Source organism: Lacerta agilis, chromosome 3, assembly GCF_009819535.1.
Source record: "Lacerta agilis isolate rLacAgi1 chromosome 3, rLacAgi1.pri, whole genome shotgun sequence".
Taxonomy (NCBI): Eukaryota; Metazoa; Chordata; class Lepidosauria; order Squamata; family Lacertidae; genus Lacerta; species Lacerta agilis.
Genome location: NC_046314.1, coordinates 43,536,018 through 43,557,611, shown reverse-complemented (window position 1 = coordinate 43,557,611; position 21,594 = coordinate 43,536,018). Strand labels below are relative to the sequence as shown.

The following is a 21,594-nucleotide window of genomic DNA, read 5'->3' as shown; positions in this document are numbered from 1 at the left end:
GAGCACCATAGCAAATTATCTTTCGAGTTTCTCATCCCATAGTCTCAATTTCTGGAATGGCTGGCAGTGACCACCTGCTATAGATTGCTGGGTAGAGGTGTAGGTTGGTCCTAGCAAAGTCTCCAATGGCTACTGATGCCCCGATGTATAGAGGGGAAGTCTTCCTCTTCGATAGCATCCCTCACCATTTCCATAATTTTGGTAGGGCAGCAAATCTATACTGTTTCTGCACGTATGTCAGTTATGTCTGTCTTTTCACTGTCTCCTTCCGAACCAGTTTGCTTCCTTCTCAAATTAATCTCAAATTTCTGATGGTGCTTCTTCTGTATATATCAACAAAAACTTTTTGGGGAACCTGCAGCCATTTACCTGGAAGAGAACTCCCTAGGGGCTTCTTCCAAGGCCAACAGTGGTGTCTTTGCCACATCAGCAGCTGCTACACCAATCACGAGGGACACTCATCTCAAACCTATCTGCATGTCAAGCAACCCAACATTCCTCAAGCTCAGAGCAGACTGTGATTTTTAACCGGCATAAAAAAGGTCAAAAATAAATCTGAACACACAAGGTAAGCAACAATACAGCTACTTTAACAAACATTCCCACTTTTTGCTAGTATTTTTGCTAGTCTGTGTTTTAGAGAGACATAGCAGAATGCAACTGCAGTGTTAAAAGTAACCACTGCATACATTATTATTATTATTATTTCTTTCCTATTGTTGTTTAGTCATGTCCGACTCTTTGTGACCCTATTACCTGCCCTTAAAAAGGTACCTGTGAAATTTCAGGAAAAAATTCAGAAGTAGGCTGTGGGCTGTGGTGCAACATGAAGTGCAGCTGCCGGAGGGGGGGGGGGGGTTAAAAACCAAGCCAAGTGCTAATTGTGATATCCTTTTCAGTTTACATTCACTCATGGATTTCATGCCTCCATTGAAATAAATGAGACACTCAGCTCCTGCAAAAGCTCCCTGTGATTGCTAGGACGCATGCAGTTTGTCATCTGTAGCAGAAGCATTCAGCAGATGGTTTCTTGTTTCATTTCGCAGGCTGTCTACTTTGATGAGCTATGTGTTTCTATGAAGCTGCCTGCATGCCTCTATTCAGATGTTCTTCCAAGACCCTGCTCAGAGTACTCTCAACTTCTGGAGTTTTGTGTTTAGTATTCCCTCCTCCAGTGGCATGCAGTCATTGGACTAAGGGGACTAGGCTGGTCCCTTAAATGTTTCCCTGGTGCCTCCTTCCCAAAGCCAGGGAAGCTTCTGCCTGGCTTAGGGAGGGAGGGAGGTGCAAGGCTCCGTTGGGTCCAAGATCCGTCCTGCCATCTTCCCAAAGTCTATCCAGTTTTTGGAAGGAGGCAGGAAAGCTCCAGCATCCGGTCAGAGCCCTGGCACCTCCTTCGCAAAGCCCAGAAAGCTTCTGACTGCCTTAGGGAAGGAAGCGCGATTCTCACATGTATGATGTCAGGACGTCACAGTGTCACATGCATGACACCGCCCTCACAAGCTGGCACCTCTGGCCCCAACTGTTCCCTTATGAAAAATGTCACCGCATACCACTGCCCTCCTCTGGTCCATCCACTGGCCCCCTATCTTGATGAGCTTCACAAAGAAACAGAACATGCTGCTTACTTCTTCAGCTATAGAAATAGCTTGATACTGTTGGCTAGTTTTGAACTGCCAATTTGTTGGTTGCTGCACTTTGTCGTTTATAGTTGTAATTTTATGACGATATTTTATATTTATTAGTTGCCTCTGGAATCTGTGGTTAAGGGACAAAATGTTAATGTTAACGATATGTTTCAAGTGTTTATTTTACAGGATGAGTGTGGCGGAGGAAGTCACTAAATAAATACTAATACAGGTGAGTAACTTGCAACATCAAAAGGGCAGATAAACTCTCCAGTGACAGATTAACAGTTCTTGAGCTTTGGGTCCAAAGAAGCCAGACACAGCCATCAGAGCAGATGAAAGACCTGCACATGGACCTACAGTAATTTCTCAGACTGCCACCATCCACTTTTTCTAGTCACTTCATTCCTTTAGCTCCATAAATTCTGATTTGTGGCTTTTGAGGGTTTTTGTACACAGGTTATCAGGCCCTGCAATGGCCAGTTTTGTTTTGCTTTTTAATGATTATTATGTCCAGCGTGTTTTGGTTGTGTTTGGAGGTTAATATCTGTTCAAACTACTCAGCTATGAATGGTCATTGGGCAGTCTTTCGCAAATCGCTGTTTCTCAGCCTGACCTCCCTCACAGGCTTGTTGTGCGGCTAAAATTGCATCCTTGGAGAAAGGTCAAGGTACAAAACATTATCAATAAAACTACCCTTTTCTTCTTCTCTATTCCATTTCAATAACTATATAATCAGACATCCGATTTCAGGTGTACAGTCAGAGCACATTATGAGCTGCCAAGGCAGGGACTACAGCTCAGCACCGCAGGAGATTAGAGCCAGTAATGGTAGCTGCATGAACATTCATGCATTTCCTGATCAGCAGGTTGCAGCAGCCAATTTGGGTTCTTCTTTTCCTTAAGGTCTTGGCAGATAGATGATTACCAAGGCTGTTTTGTAGAACTTTCCGACTGACATAAATGTGTTTTTCCTCCCTTAGGCTGCATCCTCCCTTCTCTATTAGAGCCCAAGTTCACAACAAAATGCTTTGTATTACATGAGCTTCAAAGTGGAATGCCTAACTACACACACAGAGAGAGAGAGACTTGCTATCTGTTATCTACAGTTAATGTTGCTGGAGTTTTCTTCCATATATATCCACTTTCAGAGTGGCTTTCAAGTTGACAAGCCTTCTCTAACATAGCTTGATTTCACTATTCTTCTCCTAGTCTCCAGCACTGCTCCAACATTCAGATTCTCCTAATTACTTCTTCACAAATTAGTTCCACTCTTTCCTTACTGAACTATATGCCTTGTTTCCCCCCTCACTTTTGCAGAGAGCAGGGGCGTCGCAGGGGGGGCGGGCCGCCCCCAGGTCAAGGGGAGGGGGGGTGACACTTTGGCCGGCCCCTCCCACCCCACCCCGCCGGGTGGACCCGAAAGAGGGGGGGCATGTCGCCTTTCCCCCTTCCAGCGGCTATTTTTCGGCGGGGGGGGGGCGACCAGCAAGGGGGTGTGTCAAACTTGTCACCCCCTCCTCGCTGACCACCACCCCCCGCCGAAAAAAACGGTTGGGGGCGGGGAAAAGGAAGCAGAACAGGCGCATTCAAGCGCTTGCTCTGCTTCTTTTTGCCCTTTCCGCCGCTTTTTTCGGCAGGGGGGGCGACCAGCGAGGAGGGGGTGTCGCGCTTGTCACCCCCTCCTAGCTGGCCACCACCCCCCGCCGAAAAAAAGCCTCGGAAAGGGGGAAATTCCCCCTTTCTGCATACACGTGCATCGTGACGTCATGATGACGTCACAACGCAGGCACCGTGCCCCTCCCCCAGGGGGGTGCCTCTGCGCTGCCACCGCCCCCAGCAGCGCAGAGGCTAGCTACGCCACTGGCAGAGAGAGAGAGGTTGGAAAGGGAGAAAAGTCTGAAATTATAAATATATGGTCAGAACACGAAACTTGTGTCGACTTCTGGGTAAATTAGAAATCTTACAGGTGCAAATCAATAAGGGAGGGGATTGAACTTGTACTATAGACAAATAATTAATTGTGACAGCCCTGTCTCTTACTACTGCATCAATGGCAGTATGTCAAATGCCACCACACTGATGCAGAAGTAAACGGTTGTCACATGACCAGAAGGAGTCAAACTGATGTGATTCATCATAATCTTTACCATTATTATTTCATTGTTTATATATCACCTCTTCTTCTCAATGAAGCTCAGGGCTGTGATGACCTACCTCCCCACAAGTGGTAGTGGTAGGTACCGGTAGTCATTTCAGATTTTGAAAAGTGATTTTCATATAGGAATCTACAGCAAGACCTCAAAGCCTGCTTAAAAAGGAAGAAAAGAAAAATATTTCTTTCACAAGAATCAGTGAATTTGGATATCCTTCCTTTGTGGTTAGTTTTAATATATTTTTTTAATTTAGAGTTATTTATATCACATTCGCGCACAATAACTCATACTAAAGTAGAACGAGTAAAAAATAGATATAGGTCAACAGTGATATGAACATAAGTTGCCTACCGGGAGGGGTACATAAAATGCCTTCCAGAATTATTTTTTAAAACAGGTCTTCAACAGCATTCTAGAAATGATTAGAGAACGCCCAAGTGTAGTCTCGCTGCCTTGAAGGCCCTTGTCCCTGGAATCTAGTGCACCCAATGGAACATCCACAAAAGATGGACCAGAGATCAGGGCTTTTGATGCCAATTTTAAGACTGACAGGTTACTATGGGCAAAGGACTTATAAAAGTCCAGGTTAGGACTTATAAAAGGCTAACATCAGTAACCAATGCTAATTGGCCTGCTTTGATGCGATGCCTATCTGTGGGCATAGGATGCTTGGTTATTGGCCTAGGGAGGCGAGCTATCTGTAAGACTTGCATAACTGCCAGCAAGTGGAACGATGGGAGGCCCTGGCCAAACTGATGTACAATTAATGCATAAATGTTTTCCTGGGTACAGACACGTCATGACAAACGCTTGCTGTTTCGGTGTCTGTCCCAAGTCTAAAGGCAGCAAGGCTCTGCAGCTTGGTTTGTAAGTCTACATTTTCTTCTAAGAAAGCACCAGAACTGATCCCTCTGGCATTCTGGGCATCCTTTTATTGTATCCCTGCATTAAACCACTCACACTGGCCCTCCTTTCAGCCTGTGAATCAGAACAATTGCATGTGGTCTTAAATACTGGCAGTAGAGCGTAGTGGAGAAAGGAATAAGGATCCACACCCGCACACACACCCTAAATGGTTCCCACTCCCAGACTACAGGCTTAACACAGCCCAAAGTCACAACAGGGTGACTTTTGCCCATGGTTGCTATGGACTGTGATAAGAAGGAGAAAATGGCCTTAACATTCTTAGCAAAAGCAAATGAAATATAATCAATAAAATGCATTCACTCTTCTCATTTATTTAAATGCACATAGGGCATTTTGGTTTAAAAACACTTAAAACTTTTCAAACTTGTTTATTATCATCAACATCCCTCCTCATCGCCCTCACTACTACTAGAAGCTCATATTTCACAGCAAACAAGAAAATACAGAACTATATACTGAAAGACTTTTTCCTTGCAGCTCAGTGCTTAAGTTGAGATAGTAACTTCTATGCGTAGTCAGACCTCAATAGTGTTCAAAAAGTCAGATATATATTTTTCATCTAACTACCTAAACCTGAATCTACACTGGCGGTGAGTCATCGTTTCAGTGACACAGTGGAGGAATTCTTAATGCCTAGACAATATTGCCATCCACTCCAGGGGTCCTGCCCTTGGGAAAAGAAAGGAGGAGATGCACCATTAAATTTTTGGCCGATGCTTATTGGAAGCTCAGCCAGGGGATGATGCCTTGGGGTGGAATACTAAATCAGAGTTATTCCTGTGCGTGCGTGCATGCATGCATGTGCATACACAACATGGCTGCATATGGCATTGCCAATGTCACACCGATTAACGTGCTATAGTAACCAAAGAGTAATATTCCTCATAAGCTTCTCTAATACATACTCCACCACCACCCCATCATTTGGGCCAATTTCCTCTTCCTTTCCTGGCACCTCCTGCACTGTTGTTGTCCTTTAAGATACGGGATGGGGATTTGTCAAAGTCAATGAGCACTTTATTAAAGGGAGAGTGCTCAGTAATGAACAATTCAGCAATTTAATGAGATTCTGTAGCTCTGTCTCCAGCCTGTATATCAAGTTTCACTTCTATAAAGCACCCTGACACTAATCCTCTGGCATACCCAATCTTCACCCTGGGCAGAATATTAGATTCTTCCATGGTATATTGCATTACCAGTATAACCTTAGCAAAAATGATGAACTTAACTACACTTGAGGCAACAGAGCAGGCCTGATTTGATTTTCTTGTATTGGGTTGACTATGAGGGAATTACTTATTTACTAAGATAAAGCAAAAACAGTTTCTTATTGCTCACTGAAAGCTTGAATTGGCAAATATTTATGTATGTCTTAATTCATTCTGGAGGACCAGGAATGAAATATATATATATATATATTGCCCACAGCAGTAAAATAGCTTAAATATTCTACGTAACAGCATTAGTAACCGTTAGAGAGGCAATTATGATAACACCTAAAGTGGTCAGTGTACAGTTTGCTGCCACTCAGAAAACAGCACATTAACCACCGAGGAACACAGTGCTTGCTGCAAGTGTGAAAGGAACAGAATACAAACACTTTTCTTCATGGGGGTTTCCTTTCTGGAAACCTAAAATAAATACACCAAAGAAAACACCTATTGTCGTCCTTCAGTACAGGACGAGAGACACATTTTATGAAAATACAGTGCTGCATTAGCCACCCTGGAACATGGTTAAATGGTTCTTCTAAAGGCACAAATTTTATGCTCACTGCTCAAAAAAGATATACAAGTGGCGACCATTTTGCGCACATTCAACTGACATGCAGCTGCCTATGTGACAGTCCTTTTGGATCTGGAAGAGGGCAGAATGAGGGTGGGGAACAGGGGCGGGGGGGCTTATGCATGTTCCACCAATGCACACAGGGGGCAGGAACGGAGCCTCCCCCCCACAAAATGGTTGCCACCTGTACCCACTATTCCATCTCTAAAACAACAGTAAAACACCGAGACACCGGCCACCACCCACCCACTAATCTAAACACTTGCACAAGTAGCCCTTCCATCTGGCCCAGTTCTGATGTCCTGCTAAACCATAGTTTAGTGTAACAAGAATGTGTCCCAGTGTCCATTGTGTGTGGGGAAAGATCCTCTCTTTGCAATTTTAATTGTTAGACTCAGATTTTGCCGAGTGATTTTATTGTACTGAACCTTTCGGAAGTTTGTCTATAAGCCAATACAGTAAAGGTTTGAGATTGAATATTCACCCCTCCCTCACCTCTTTGAGAAGGGCAAAGGTAGTGTTATACTAAGGTGCTGCCAAGTCACTCTGTAAAATGCTCCTCATGCATAGGCACTATGGAATGTTCTAGTAAGAAGTGCCCACTTGCAAGAAGAGCCGGTTTGGTGACGCCACACAATTCTCAGGGATAGGATGTGGGGCTGTCCAAGGATCTGTGAACTACTGGAGTTCATGTGGACATACAAATTTCATGAACCAGTCCCTTTATCATAATCACCGAGGTAGTTGCTTTAAACCGTGTCCTTCAACAAATTTCCAATACAGCGGTACCTTGGGTTACAGATGCTTCAGGTTACAGATGCTTCAGGTTACAGACTCCGCTAACCCAGAAATAGTACCTCAGGTTAAGAACTTTGCTTCAGGATGAGAACAGAAATTGTGCAGCAGTGGCGCAGCGGCAGCAGGAAACCCCATTAGCTAAAGTGGTACTTCAAGTTAAGAACAGTTTCAGGTTAAGAATGGACCTCCAGAACGAATTAAGTTCTTAACACGAGGTACCACTGTAAGCATAATCTAGTACTGGGGAAATAATACACTAATGCAAGAGGAGTAAGCTATACTATGTGCTACTGTAGTTTAAGATGCTTACACTAGATTTTCTGGCTTCCATTATAGCTATATCTATATTGTATCTCTTCCTTAGCAAAACACATTTCAGGGATGGCACTGTATTTTTGTCTCATTGCAAACCAGATTACACTGAACAACAAGGGGCAGCTCAACAGTCACTCATCTTAATAATTTAGACCACACAATTATGCAACAGAGCAGAGAATGTGATCTCCCAAATGAATTAGTTTCTTTAGATCAAACAAACATATTTTGCAGATATGAAAACCAAGGGTGCAATCCTTCCCAATGTATTAAGAGGTATCCAAAGGATGTAACAGAGGTCGCCTTCAGAACACATGGATGGACACAGTGCATTAGGACATTACACAAAATAGGCCTCCTATATCCCAGCTCTCCCCCACCCCAGGGTTTGGTCATGAAGCATGAGTTCTGCTGGAACAGCACTCCACTGCAAACTGTTGGGATTCCTCAGTACACAGCCACAGTCAGATTGTGCATCAATAATTTCCATCTGTTGCTTCCACGAAAAACGTGATTTGTTCTTAATCATTTTCTTTTCTGTAATGCTCAAGAGTCCACAGTACTAGTCCTCCTACAGTTTAACACACACTTCCAATTATCTTTGCACTTTACCTGCCAAATTTGTTCTTCGCTCAATGACGTGAGTCGGTCACTCTTCAAGACCTCTCGGATGAGGCAGTATGGTAGCGTCAGGACTTCTTCTGGGTGGTTCTTCTGTAGCTCAGATAGGTGTTTCACCAAGAAGTCAACCACCGCTTTTTCCAGTAAAGTGAGGTTAAATAGGTCAGCAAGTTTATATAGGTCCAAGTAATTAAAGCTATTTAACTCCTGGTCAAATAGAAGAAGAAGAAAAATTAGGAGTACAAAGTTCAAGCAGAACTGAAAAACTGCAATGTGTTCAAACACTGCATATTTATGGCATGGAAGAAAACATGGTAATCCAAATTAATCCCAAATAAACCCTACCTTGTTCCCATATGAAATAATTCATTTATCTACAAAGAGACACAGTTAAGGGGCTAGAAAGGGAAGGTACAGTACCAACTTAGGCATTTCTAAACCAACATCTGCTGATTCACAGAAGAACAAATGAGAGACAGATAAGCTAGTGTGTAAACCAATCAAATTTCTTTTGTAACAGGGAGGCCTTAGCTTTGGGTGAAGATGATTTGAGGGGGTTCAGTGGTTTGAATCCCTGCAACATGGTGAGTTCCCTTTGCTCGGTCCCTGCTCCTGCCCAGCTGGCAGTTTGAAAGCACGTCAAAGTGCAAGTTGATAAATAGGTACTGCTCTGGCGGGAAGGTAAACGCCATTTCCGTGCACTGCTCTGGTTTGCCAGAAGCGGCTTAGCCATGCTAGCCACATGACCCGGACGCTGTACACCAGCTCCCTCGGCCAGTAAAGTGAGATGAGCGCCGCAACCCCAGAGTCGTCCGCAACTGGACCTAATGGTCAGGGGTACCTTTACCTTTACTCTACATTAGCAAAAGATCCCTCAGGAAACCTGGTCTTTCTTAGGGTGGTTTAGAACAGAGTTATAGGAGAAAAAATTCCACCTAGCCCCTGAAAGAGCATCTGGAAGATGAAATGGCTCTGTTTCAGAGAAAATAAATTAAAAACAATCCACATATGGTATCATGCCCTGATGAGATTTAATATATCAGCTAGGTACAATGTCCCCAGTTTTTGGAGAGGCCTAGTGCTAGGGTTTGAAGAAGTTATAGCCAGCAGGGCACATATATTCATCTCTGGTGGAGTGCCCACAGATATTGAGATTTTGGGATACCATATCACAATGCCATAACTTGAAAAACAACTTGCTAACATGACTCAAAGTACAAGGCTGAAATGTGGGGAAAAAATAATGGTTTCAAGTGTTCAGAGAATTATCAGTTGATGTTGTTTAAGATGTCAGATCCTTTTGATAACTAAGATAATGGTGATGAGACCCATAATGAGAAAAAATATTATGCTGTCACCCCATTGCAGTTGCTGGGTCTTTTCTTTTGTCTGGAGTTACCGGTATTTGTTTGCTGGTTTTTTTATTTGATTCAAGTAAATAATTGTGGTTCTCAATATTATTTTTTTAAGTATGGGAGATGACTTCAGATGAAGAAGCCCTTCTCTTAATTCAAAATAAATTTGTGTTTCTTTAACAGTGCACCCCATACAAGGCTTCTGGAAATTCAGGAGAGTTTCAAAAGTAGATTGGAATCTACCGTCTGAAGTGTTAAAAATATCAAATGGGAAGAGCCAAGTCCTTGGGCTCACCTAATGCAGCTCTTCAAACCCTTGCCAGTGTGAAAATAAAAAAAATATTGATATTAGCTATCACAAGCACTCCCCATATTTTCTATACTGGCATTCTATACTGTTATTCTTACAGTAACCCTGTAGGAAAATCAGGCCACAATATAGTGATAGGCTGTGTAAAGATTTGAACCCATGCCTCCCAAGTTCACTGTTCCATACTGACTTCTCTATAACCTATGCTTTCACTCCGTGTTTCTCAAACTAGGGCCCCCGGGTGTTGTTGGACTACAACTCCCATCATCCCTAGCTAGCAAGATCAATGGTCAGGGATGATGGGAGTTGTAGTCCTGCTTTTTTAACCACTGTTTTAACCACTGGACTGCAGCTATAAGCTACCTCTCTTCTACATATGGTCAATCTGATAAACAACTTGAATGTGGAGCTTTTAAGGATCTCAAACTTTGTCCCACGGTATTATTTTAAACAGCACCGAGTCCTTGCCCACTCAGGATACAAGAACTTTAGTTCTGAATTCCACAGCCAAGGAAGCTAAGTATATCAGCCTCCTCCAACAAAATTCACCCCATTGTAATACCAATCACTTCTTCAGCTTAAAATTATACACTGCGATACACTGCTACCCAGCTGATGAAGCTGCATGCCAAAAAATGTCATGCTGAGATTGTGAGATGTATATTACTGATCAGATAACCCACCTTCCAATCAGCGATAGGGCTTTTGGAAGCATAATGACATGACAAAAGTACAGGAATTGTCTGCAGGAGTTGAACTTTTTATCTTCTTTTGGTGCCCACCCCCCCTAAAAATACATTAAGGCAGTTATCTGAAACATAGCAATCTAAACTGCCTCCTTGGAATACATTTCAAAACAAAAATGTTATAGGAACAGTAGTATTTTTTAAGACATCTACTAAAAAATAATTCAGTTTAGAAATGCAATTATAGTTGTTAGGAACAATCCAGAACTGACCATAGCTTGTGATAGCAATTTCACTTTCAAATGTTTTACCATTTTATTATTATATATGTTGCATTGAAGTCCAGTGAATGTCCACATACACATGCGAAAGTCTGGACCGCCAAACTATTTATTTATTATTCTATATAATGTATACCATCAACATAGCTCTATTCAACTTTTGTGCTTGCCTGCAAATTCAGAGGTACACACTAACGAATAATGTTGACAATCCCTGGTTGGCTTCCCCATCTCTGTTTTCTATTTTGTTACTCCCATAACCTGATCTCATATAGGTTTGTGATACCACAGAGAACTCAGGTGGGAGCAGTTTCCTGCAACTTGTCCTCAAGTGTTGCACTAGCCTACCAGACACCCAGATCTTCCTCGTATGCCAGACGAATAATTTATAGGCCCACTGCCAATCATCAATTCTTAGTCACCAATGGTAGCCAGATTTCCTGCAGGCTGCAATAAATTATATCACTATTAGTTATTGGGTACCTCTGTAAGAAAACGGGACACATAACTAAGGAGGAGGAAGAAGAAGAAGAGTTTGGATTTGATATCCCGCTTTTCACTACCCGAAGGAGTCTCAAAGTGGCTAACATTCTCCTTTCCCTTCCTCCCCCACAACAAACACTCTGTGAGGTGAGTGGGGCTGAGAGACTTCAGAGAAGTGTGACTAGCCCAAGGTCACCCAGCAGCTGCATGTGGAGGAGTGGAGACGCGAACCCGGTTCCCCAGATAACGAGTCTACCGCTCTTAACCACTACACCACACTGGCTCTCCGGAGGAGAATGACAATACTAAATGTTGCTCTACTGATGCACATTCAAATGGCACAACCAGGCCAAAGCATGCTTAACCCTACTCATTTCAAACTGGAAGGTTAAGCATGTGTGTAAGCCTATATACCATTTAAAAATAAATGAAGCTTACAAATATTTATCATTGATCAAAAAAAAATGCAGCTAAATTCAGAGGGGGTTACTTTAAAGTAAACCTGAACATGATTGGGTTGCAGAAAGGTTTAAACCATGAGCGTGCACTTAAAAATCTTATTGCATTAAGTTAGCAGAACTATTGCAAGAGAGCTTGCAGGATATTTTTCAAAGTGTCCACACCCCTAATAAATGATATATATGAGTCCCGTGAATTTGTATGGTTCACACAGCTGCAAATTATATTGTACCTATGGCTCTCAACATACACATTATGTATGGCAAAAGAGACATCAACTACAGTGTATAGGAAAATTCCTTCCTTCTCACCTTGCTTTTTCCTGTAAGACTAATTGCAGTCGTTAACAGTCGTCAACAGGTTTTCCACACCTATCAGCCAATCACCCATTCCCACCACCCTTCTGAGTAATACCCCTCCCCACTCTCACTATATATAAGGGTCTGGTGACTTCTGTTTCAGTGTATCTGAAGAAGTGTGCATGCACATGAAAGCTCATACCAAGAACAAACTTAGTTGGTCTCTAAGGTGCTACTGGAAGGAGTTTTTTTTTTTAATTTTGTTTTGACTATGGCAGACCAACACGGCTACCTACCTGTAAGTGTAAAGGAAAATATTCATCAACATTCTATTTTAGTATTATTTCATATCACTTGTTTTTCTTTATAGGTTTAAGAAAAGCACTGCATGTGCCGCAGAAAGGATGTATGTAAGTAAGAGGCTGATAAATGAGAGTTAATCACAACCAAGTACACAGCAGAGTACAATATACCTCTGTTCCTGTGTGCTGTGCTATAAAAAGAAAAGAAAAACACAAGGAGAACTAAGGGGAGAGACTGCATTTCTTTATGACCTTATTTGAAAGATAAACTCCTTAGGGAAATACAATTTATTCAGATTATCAAGACCCTGCTGTGCAAATCTACAATCTGGGAGCACACTACAGAGATCAAAAAATATTTACTTTATTCTGTTGGGTATAAAAGCTTCTAATGAATGCATAATTAAGACAGGAAAAAGTGTATACAGCTTTAGAAATTCCATCGCTCAGCCAAGCCATTAATATCCAAGGCATCATACCCAGTTGTTACTCCACCTGCTTTAGTTTTGGATTACAGAATAATTATAAATCAAGGTATTATGTGATTTTCCCATCCATATACCACCAGCCCTTCCTATACGCAAACACGATGCACTGAAGGTGATTTTGCCCCTCCCTCCATCAGTTCCAAGATGAAACGATAATTCAATTTAAAATATCAAAAAGTGTATATACTACAAACTACCGGCTAGAGCGGGGGTCTGCAACCTGCGGCTCCGGAGCCGCATGCGGCTCTTTTGCACCTTTGCCGCGGCTCCGGGCAGGGCCGGTGCGTTTAGCACCGAAATGTAGGGGGCGCTGCGCCGCGCTGCTGGCCCGCCTGTGCCCACCCACTTCTCTACCTTGCCGGCGGCTGTGCGGCTCATGCGTGCCTCGTTTCGTGCCAGCGCAGGCGCAGCAGCAGACCGCAGCAGCTTCCCTCCTTGGCGCCTGTCCCGGCGCTTATGTTTGGCTGCTGCTGGTGGAGCTGCTGGCTGCTGCGATGCGACGAGGCATGACGACTCAACGAGGTAAGGAGGCAGCTGCGGGCTGGGCCAGGGGCGGCGGGCGAGGGGGACGCCCTCTTTTAAAAAAGTGGAAGGGCCCGGCTCCAGGACCGGTGGCAGTCTGGGAAGGAAAAGGAAGCCTGGCTGTTCAGCTAAGGGCGGCCCAACGGGATGAGATGGGCGTGGGAAAAAGCTCAGGGGACAACCGGTCCCGGGCTCTGTTTCGGGGGCGCGCAGGAGACTTCCCTTAAGCAGCGTGGCGAAAGGGGCCCGAGCATGGGCGTACCGATGGGGGGGCAGGAGGGGGCAGCGCCCCCCTAGAAGCCCCCTGCCCCCTATAAGCGGGAGTCCCATGGACTGAAAGAAGGGTTTTATCCATTCTGAAGGAATGTTTTCCCACGCCTGCAGGGGGGACGTGATCAGCCCCCTGCTTCAGCCCCTCTCAGCTGCCTTGCCCAGCCCCTCTGCTGGCCAATAGTGATTGGGGCAGTGTGCATGCTGTGTGCTTTTGCATAAGTTTGCTAAACTTTTAGGGTTGCATTTGTGCTGTTCATGGGGCGGAAGTATTCTGGGGGGTTGGATTTCCCCTTCTAGATTTGCCCCTGCAGTGTCAGGCGTTCGGACGGTTCCTTTAATACAGTGCTTGTTGTTTGGCTGGGGGGGAAGCGTTTCGTGATATTTTGCCATTTTGCCTTCATTACCTGCTCTTCATTACCTGTCTAAATTGTGTTATGAGCTTCTGGGTGTTTATAGTGCTTGGAGCCTGTACTTGCATCCGTGTTGGGCAGTGGTTTGGGGATATATTGGAGGTCACCATTTTTGGTGGGTAAAAGACTTCGTGTTTTAAAAGTAACCCTGCTGCATTTTAGAATTGCCCTTTGACTTTTTCCCCCCAGGCACTGTAGCTTAATCGCTGGCCTGTTTGTTATTCAGTTGCCTTGGAATTAGCTACATTGTTCTTTAATAGCTGGGTTATTACCTCACCGCAACTGGATTCCCAAATTGTTTATTTTTAAAAAGATTTTCTTGGTTTACAAAGTGTGTGCAATGAGAGAAGGGGGAAAGAGGTTTTTGTGCTGTTCATGGGGCGGAAGTATTCTGGGGGGTTGGATTTCCCCTTCTAGATTTGCCCCTGCAGCGTCAGGCGTTCGGACAGTTCCTTTAATACAGTGCTTGTTGTTTGACTGGGGGGGCATTTCGTGATATTTTGCCATTTTGCCTTCATTACCTGCTCTTCATTACCTGTCTAAATTGTGCTATGAGCTTCTGGGTGTTTATATTTTTGTGGGCCGCAATGGTTTTGCGGCTCCCAGTTTTTTTTCCTCTTCGGAAACGGGTCCAAGTGGCTCTTTTTGTCTTAAAGGTTGCAGACCCCTGGGCTAGAGGTACAGAGCTTGTACACATATCTGAACAGCAATAAAGAGATGGTTTTTATCTTTAACTGGTTGCATTTTATGACAATAGATACCGGCTAATGAGAAACAGGTAATATACTAAAATTACGTGGAAACCATATATAAAATCCTATCTAACCTCCTCCTCCCCCAAATACACACAAACACACGCAGAGAGAAAGACCGAGCACACTTGGCAAACCAACATCCATCCTGTATTAAATGCCAGATTTTTATTTGAATCAAACACTATCTACACCTTAGGTTGTCTATGATTTGGCGGATCAACATATACATAAGAAAACCAGTCCCTTTCAAAATCACTACAATTCCCAGCATTTTATATCACTTGCCACACCACAGCTGTATTAACCCTGCAGAGGCTTAATTGCACACTCACATCTATTGCAGCATAATATCCACAAAGGTAGGTATACTTTATGCGGCAAAAAGCGACCATGGAACTCCTCTACAAACCTCATTGACATAATTAGGATTTATGCAAATATCTCAAGTGTTCTTGGGTATCTTCAACTGGTATTTAGGCAGATAATTTCCTAGGAGATCTATCATGTCATTGATAAATAATACAACAATAATGTATTAGTCACCTATTAACCAAATCTTCTGAGAAGCACACAACATGGATCAAATTACAAAATGAAACATCCAATGAGATAAAGTAACATTAGCCCAATTCAACGTAGGATTTAAAATATTAAAAACATTAAAATACTTTAAAAGGCCTGGGCAGACAGAAAGACCATGGCCCAGTGCTGACAAGATGTCATTATAGACACTCTAGGGAGAACACTTCCCAGCTGGGGGGCACCACTGAAAAGCTGCCCATCCCTAGGGTTGCCATGTTGTTGTTGTTGTTCAGTCGTTCAGTCATGTCTGACTCTTCGTGACCCCATGGACCAGAGCACGCCAGGCACGCCTATCCTTCACTGCCTCTCGCAGTTTGGCCAAACTCATGTTAGTAGCTTCGAGAACACTGTCCAACCATCTCATCCTCTGTTGTCCCCTTCTCCTTGTACCCTCCATCTTTCCCAACATCAGGGTCTTTGTTGGGTTGCCATACGTCCAGACATATCCGAAATACTGCAGTCGGCAGCAGTGTCCAGGCAAAAATGGAGAAACAATTCCGGGAAAATCTGCCCATGTTGCAGTGCTGTTTTTGCCACACATACACACACCCCAAAATAGCTCAAATACAGGGGTTGGGTGGAGGTTTTTTTGCGATTTTGCCCCAAAAGCTTAAACAACTTTTCTGTCCAGATTTTCACTGTTTTAAATATGGCAACCTTCTCCATCCCCTGCCATTCCCTATATTTCTCCTGCTAAAAATGCCCCCGCCCCCATTCTAATCCTAGTCAAGTCATGTGCCTTAATACTAACCATGGTTATCTTTAACTTGGCTCTGCACACTCCCATCATTATCATTAACGTTGTTTCAAGTGTTATGCTAATCACAGTTGACTGAAAAGGAGATGAGGAATGTGGGGTACGGGAGACAGGAAGGAGGAAGCCTGCATGTCCACACGATACTTTTGCTCTATTAGCTGTGGTTCATAGATTGAGATAACCAGTCCTGTCAAAACCATTACCGCTCCCAATATTTCACATCCTGTACCACATCTTCCCTAAGTTTCCTTTCCAGATATAGCACCCTTTGCATGCTCAGGGCTGCAACCAGCTAGGGCACTTCACATGTGGCAATCTGTTTCCACCCACAGATCCCGCTTGTTTCTTTGAGGCAGGGGTCTTCAGAATATTTCAAAACCTTATTGACTGTAATGGCACGATAGAGCTTTAATGGCCTGCAGATACATTTTAGAACCAATTTCTTCAGCCTGATTACCCAACTTTAAGACACACTTTCTCTGCTCCCTACCGAGATTCCTGCATTGCAGGGGGTTGGACTAGATGACCCTTGGGCCCCTTCCAACTACAGGATTCTACCAACCCAGGCCTTGCCAACAAGAGCAGATTATTCGAATTTCATATGTACTTTTCATTAATTCATTCCAAGTTCTGAACATGTGTTCTTATTTTTGTGGTGCAGGTTTCATATTTGATTGGGGCTTTACTTTATGTAAGCATGAATATATATATAGAGAGAGAGCGCGAGCACAGAAGTCCTAGGGCCCACCTAATAAGTTTCCCACTTTGCTAAAAGCAAAGCAGATTATCACTTCTATTTTAGGCTGCTGAAAAGAATAATCACTCAAAACCCGGCAAGCATCTGACAGACATCTGAAGATGAACTTATTCTTTTCCCATCTTAACCTTTCTCAGTAGCTTGTGGATGAGAAACAAGATTTAAAATATGAAGGCTACTCATTCTTCAGAGATGTCTATTAACATGGATAAAAACCAATTTAAAAATTTTGTGCATGTGGGTGGATAGGACTGGGGAAGCTGAAATAAAATATTCCTCCATTTCTTTCCAAGAGCTAAAAGGGCTACATGCATCTGGTACTCATATTTCCTATTCTCTCACATTAGAGAAGCAAGTCTCCTCTTTCAGGTCACGTATCCCACATAAAAGTGCTAAACTAATGCCGTTTAATGACAAATTAATGTCCATGAATAAAAAATACACCTCTAATAGCATAGAGTAATTTGCCATTACAATATCATCATTGGACATGCCCCTGGTTTAATACGATGTATTTAATTCATAACTTAATGAGTGATATATAAAAAGAGAGAGATGAACCCTGCAATTACATTTATGTGAGTCTGTCACCTTATTTGTAAAACCTTAGAGTCATTTACATTCAAATTAGAACAAATGAGTGATTTCACAAAGTGCAATGATAAATGACCATTGCTGCACAAGACAGGGCTGTATTTCCTGCGAAACCGTTAACAGTTCCCCATTATTTGTTAAAAATTACAATGCATATTGCCCAGTGTTGTGTGAATAATGACTTTTTTACTGATTAGGTCACAAGACTAATATGGAGCAAAATAAATAATTTCTTTTCATTTTTGTTCTTTCTGACGCTTTAATTTATTCAAACAAGTGGACTTACACTGCCACCTACTGCTTAGTGGTGAGTATTGTGGGGATTCCAGTCTTTCAAGACAAAACAAAATACCCCAATTATCTATAATACCGGTTTTGATGTTTTAAAACCTAAAACCTTCCCACCCAACCCAAGTCAAGTGAGACTCCCCTCTGCTCAAATGCTGGCTGGTAAATTACAGGACATGTAATATTTGCATGTACCAACCAGTGCCACTTGACAAATGAAACACAAATTAAGTGATAAGATTGATGAAAATATATATATAGTACACATCGTCATCATTCAGCAAATATGTGAATGAATGAAATCAAGATGCAGTGCCAAGATGGATGTCTGAATGCCACACCACCACCACAGATCAAACATCACAGGCAGTGCCTTGTGATTCCTTGTTCCCCTGCCTTTTCAAAATGACAGACAAGGAGGAAAATTGTGTGCTCCTTGAAATCTGCCACTTTAAGCGACTGCCACAGGGCAAGACCTACATCACAGTTGCTACCCCTGAACCTAGCACCTTTCAGTCAGCAGCTGTTCACAGGTTCAAAAGCCAAGCTTGGAGTGGGGGGGACAACCTGCCTTTAAAACATTATTTGCAGTGTTGTAAGGACTGCATGAATGCAAACGCTTAACAAAAGCTCCTGCCAGCCCATGTGGTTTGTAGCACAGCACCTTTTGTAAGATTAATTCCCTGCACATGTTAAACTATGAATTAGCCTAACTATATAGACTTTAGTTGTATCATAAGCTAAGCCCCAGTGTCTAATCAAGTCTTTCTATCAAGCTAATAAAAGCTCCCGGGAAGAAAAACCACAACACTTTCCAGCACTTCTCCTTGCCTGCCAGTAATAATTCAGATAACAGAATGTAAAAATAGAACATATTGCTGTGATTATTACTACCTCTTAATAAAGACAGCAGCACAGTATCACAGAGTCATTCTACTGGACTTCTCTACAGCTGTTGCCACCATAAATTCCTGTCCACATTCTAAGAGGGGCATGGAGCGAAAAGAAATCCTGCAAATTTTTCTAGTTCTTCAATTCAGAAATTCAAGATTAAAACCAAACCCTCGGGAATCCAGCAAACTTCAACACAGTTCAGTGTTTTTTAATTAAAACACTGAGCAACTAATGAGTCGGCAAAAGTTGTAAGGAATTCATGACATTATATACCTTCCAGTTCCTAATTCTCTGGCCAGCTAGTTGTCTACATTAGGTGTATTCTTGAGACCAACCTTCATACCACATAGAACGCAATGCAGTAATCTAACCTTCAGGTTACCAATACATGGACACCTATGGTTAAATTATACCAATCTAAGAATGGTGGTACCTGTCTTATTAGCTGAAGCTGGTTAAGGGTACCAAGGAACACATGGGATTCCATTGACTGGGTCTACAACAACCTGCTCCTTTAGAAAGAGTGCAGCCCCATCCAGGCCAATTCCCTGGACCTGTGAATAGTTCGCCCAGTTCGGATGTCACAGAGAAATAGAGTTGGGCATCATAAGCATACTGATGATGTCTCACTCCAAATCTCCTAATGACTGGTTCCAAACATGATTCGATGTTAAACAGCACTGGAGACAATATGGTGTCCTGTGGCACCCGTAGCTCAAGAGCCAGGGGGCTGAGAAACACTTGTACAATGGTATCTTCAGGAGTGGCCACACTAGTGTCTCCTTCAGGGTGGAAGGCACCACCACCCCACTTAAAAACAACCTATCTCCCCACCCCCAATCTAGCTTCAATCAGCCATGAATAACAAGGATCAAGAGGACACGTGGTTGGGTGCATACTTGCAAGCACTTGGCACACGTTGTTAGGCTGCAAGAACTGAAACTGATCTCACATTAAAAGGCTTGATGGAGCCTTTACTAGAAGTTGTGTCAACCATGGCATCAAGCTCACTACCAAGGCAGGTGACTTTGCCCTCAAAGCACACAGCAAGGAAATCACCAAGGGTCTCTGAGGTGTCCTGGGTGGGCTCCATCTGCCAATATAGGTCTCAAGGGCCCACAGACCACCCTGAAGATCTCCACTAGGCAATTACTCAATGATCCAATGGAGTAGGCCTGCTTCATTGTTTTCATCACCACTAAGTAGGCACCATTATGTGCTCTAACTCATGCTTGGTCAACTTTGCAGTGGTGATTTCACCATCTGCTCTAGCAGTCATGCAACCTATTTAATAGCACATAGCTCCGCAGTATACCAGGGGACAGGATTTACTAGGAAAGCTGGGCAAAATCCACTCCTCCCAGCTCACCCACCCAGATTGGCTCCTTCATCCACTAGCAAAACTAGCAGCCACAGAATGGAAAGGCATCTGAATCTTATCTCTATACATAAAATACAATACAGAAGCATCAACATCGTTTAGAATGAGAAAACTGGAGTGACGTGATGAAGGTTTAAAAGATCCCAAATGGACAACGTTTTTCTTGAGACCAAGCACAAAATGGTGGCAAGCTTCCAAGCTTTTCAATATTTTTCATCAGGCAAGATGTTCATAAGAGTAATGCAACAACAACAATAAAAAGCGTTAGGGTTGGTTAATGTTATTCTAGATTCGCTGTACACTATACAAACCCTATGGCAAATATAGTGTGGGGGGGAATCGCCACAAGGGGGAACAGTTATCTCGCCACTTCAAACTGCAGCAATAGATCAGACAAGATGAGTGCTGTTTTTTTCTACAGTACTTCTCTTGCCTTCAACCCAGTAATTTGTAGGCAAAAAAATAGAGGGAAAGCAGCACCCTAAAGCCATAGAAATGATGGGCTGAGACAGCCATTTGCTCACTTTTTGGCAGCCCTGTAAGTAACTTTTATTTTGAAAGAGGGGGGACCATTAGATTGCAGTGAGGGTAAGCTAATCATTTCTGAAGTTGCAGACACCCACCAGTGAATGCTCCAGATCCTGTGTGAACCACCTTTCGCAAAACATTCACTTTTGTGACAAAAGCACTGAGAAAAGAACTATTACAATTCAGTGATTCTTTTTTTTATTTTATGTTTTGCAGAAAAGGAACAGTCTCCCGGTCCCAAAAATGCTGTTTTAAAATGACTTTGCATTCTAAGCACCAAAATGTCTTTTATCTGAAAAGGTTTGGGTACATCCCTGTTGTTGAAACAATGCTCTGCAGGAACCCTGCAATATAGCTGTTTACTTGTACAGAAAGTACATAGGCAATGTTGACCCTCTTTAGCCTAAAGCAGGGATGTCCAACAGGTCGATTGCAATCTACTGGTAGATCCCTGCGAGGTTTTGGTAGATCGCGGTCGATCTCTGGCTCCCCTTTCTTAGCATCACTAAAACTGACTCCTGCCATGCCCCCTTGCCCCGCCCTCCATTGTTGTATGATCTCTGGAAGGGAAGAGGGAGCTTTCTCTGGCTGCTATTTTGATCCATAGCAATCTTTCTGTGAGTGACTATACCCCTTTGTCCCTTGCCTTTAACTCCCCCCCCAAAAAAACTTTTTTTTTAATAACACCTAAAAAACAGGGCTTTTAGCTTCCCTAAAAAGCTCAACAACTTTGAGCTGAACCCCCCAAAAACGGGGGTAGATCACTGCCATTTTTTAATTCTGAAAGTAGATCGCAGTCTCTTGAGAGTTGGCCACCCCTGGCCTAAAGAATGGACAGAAAGGTGCACAGATGGAGATAGGAGCAGGGTATTTAAAGCACCACCTAAGCCATGAAGGTCTAAAGTAACATAGCACTATGAATTGGACCACAAAACAGACTGGAAACCAGAGCATTTGGCA

The 21,594-nt window shown here is 43.0% G+C and overlaps 1 protein-coding gene across 11 annotated transcripts in view; it reads right to left on the bottom strand.

Moving 5' to 3' along the window:
• LOC117043605 (kelch-like protein 32) overlaps window positions 1-21,594 on the bottom strand; it is a 56,906-nt gene that overhangs the window by 17,506 nt on the left and 17,806 nt on the right. For 8 of the 11 annotated variants that reach the window (XR_004426205.1, XR_004426206.1, XR_004426207.1 and 5 more), the window contains one exon: window positions 8,222-8,437. The exons of 2 other annotated variants lie outside the window; for them this stretch is intronic. Coding sequence is in view for 5 of the 9 variants with exons in the window: in XM_033143464.1 (XP_032999355.1) it covers window positions 8,222-8,437 (216 nt within the window). In the remaining 4 variants the exon portion in view is untranslated. Of the gene's footprint in view, window positions 1-8,221; window positions 8,438-21,594 lie in introns of those variants that run through there. One more of the 11 variants, XM_033143471.1, reaches the window with a different exon arrangement.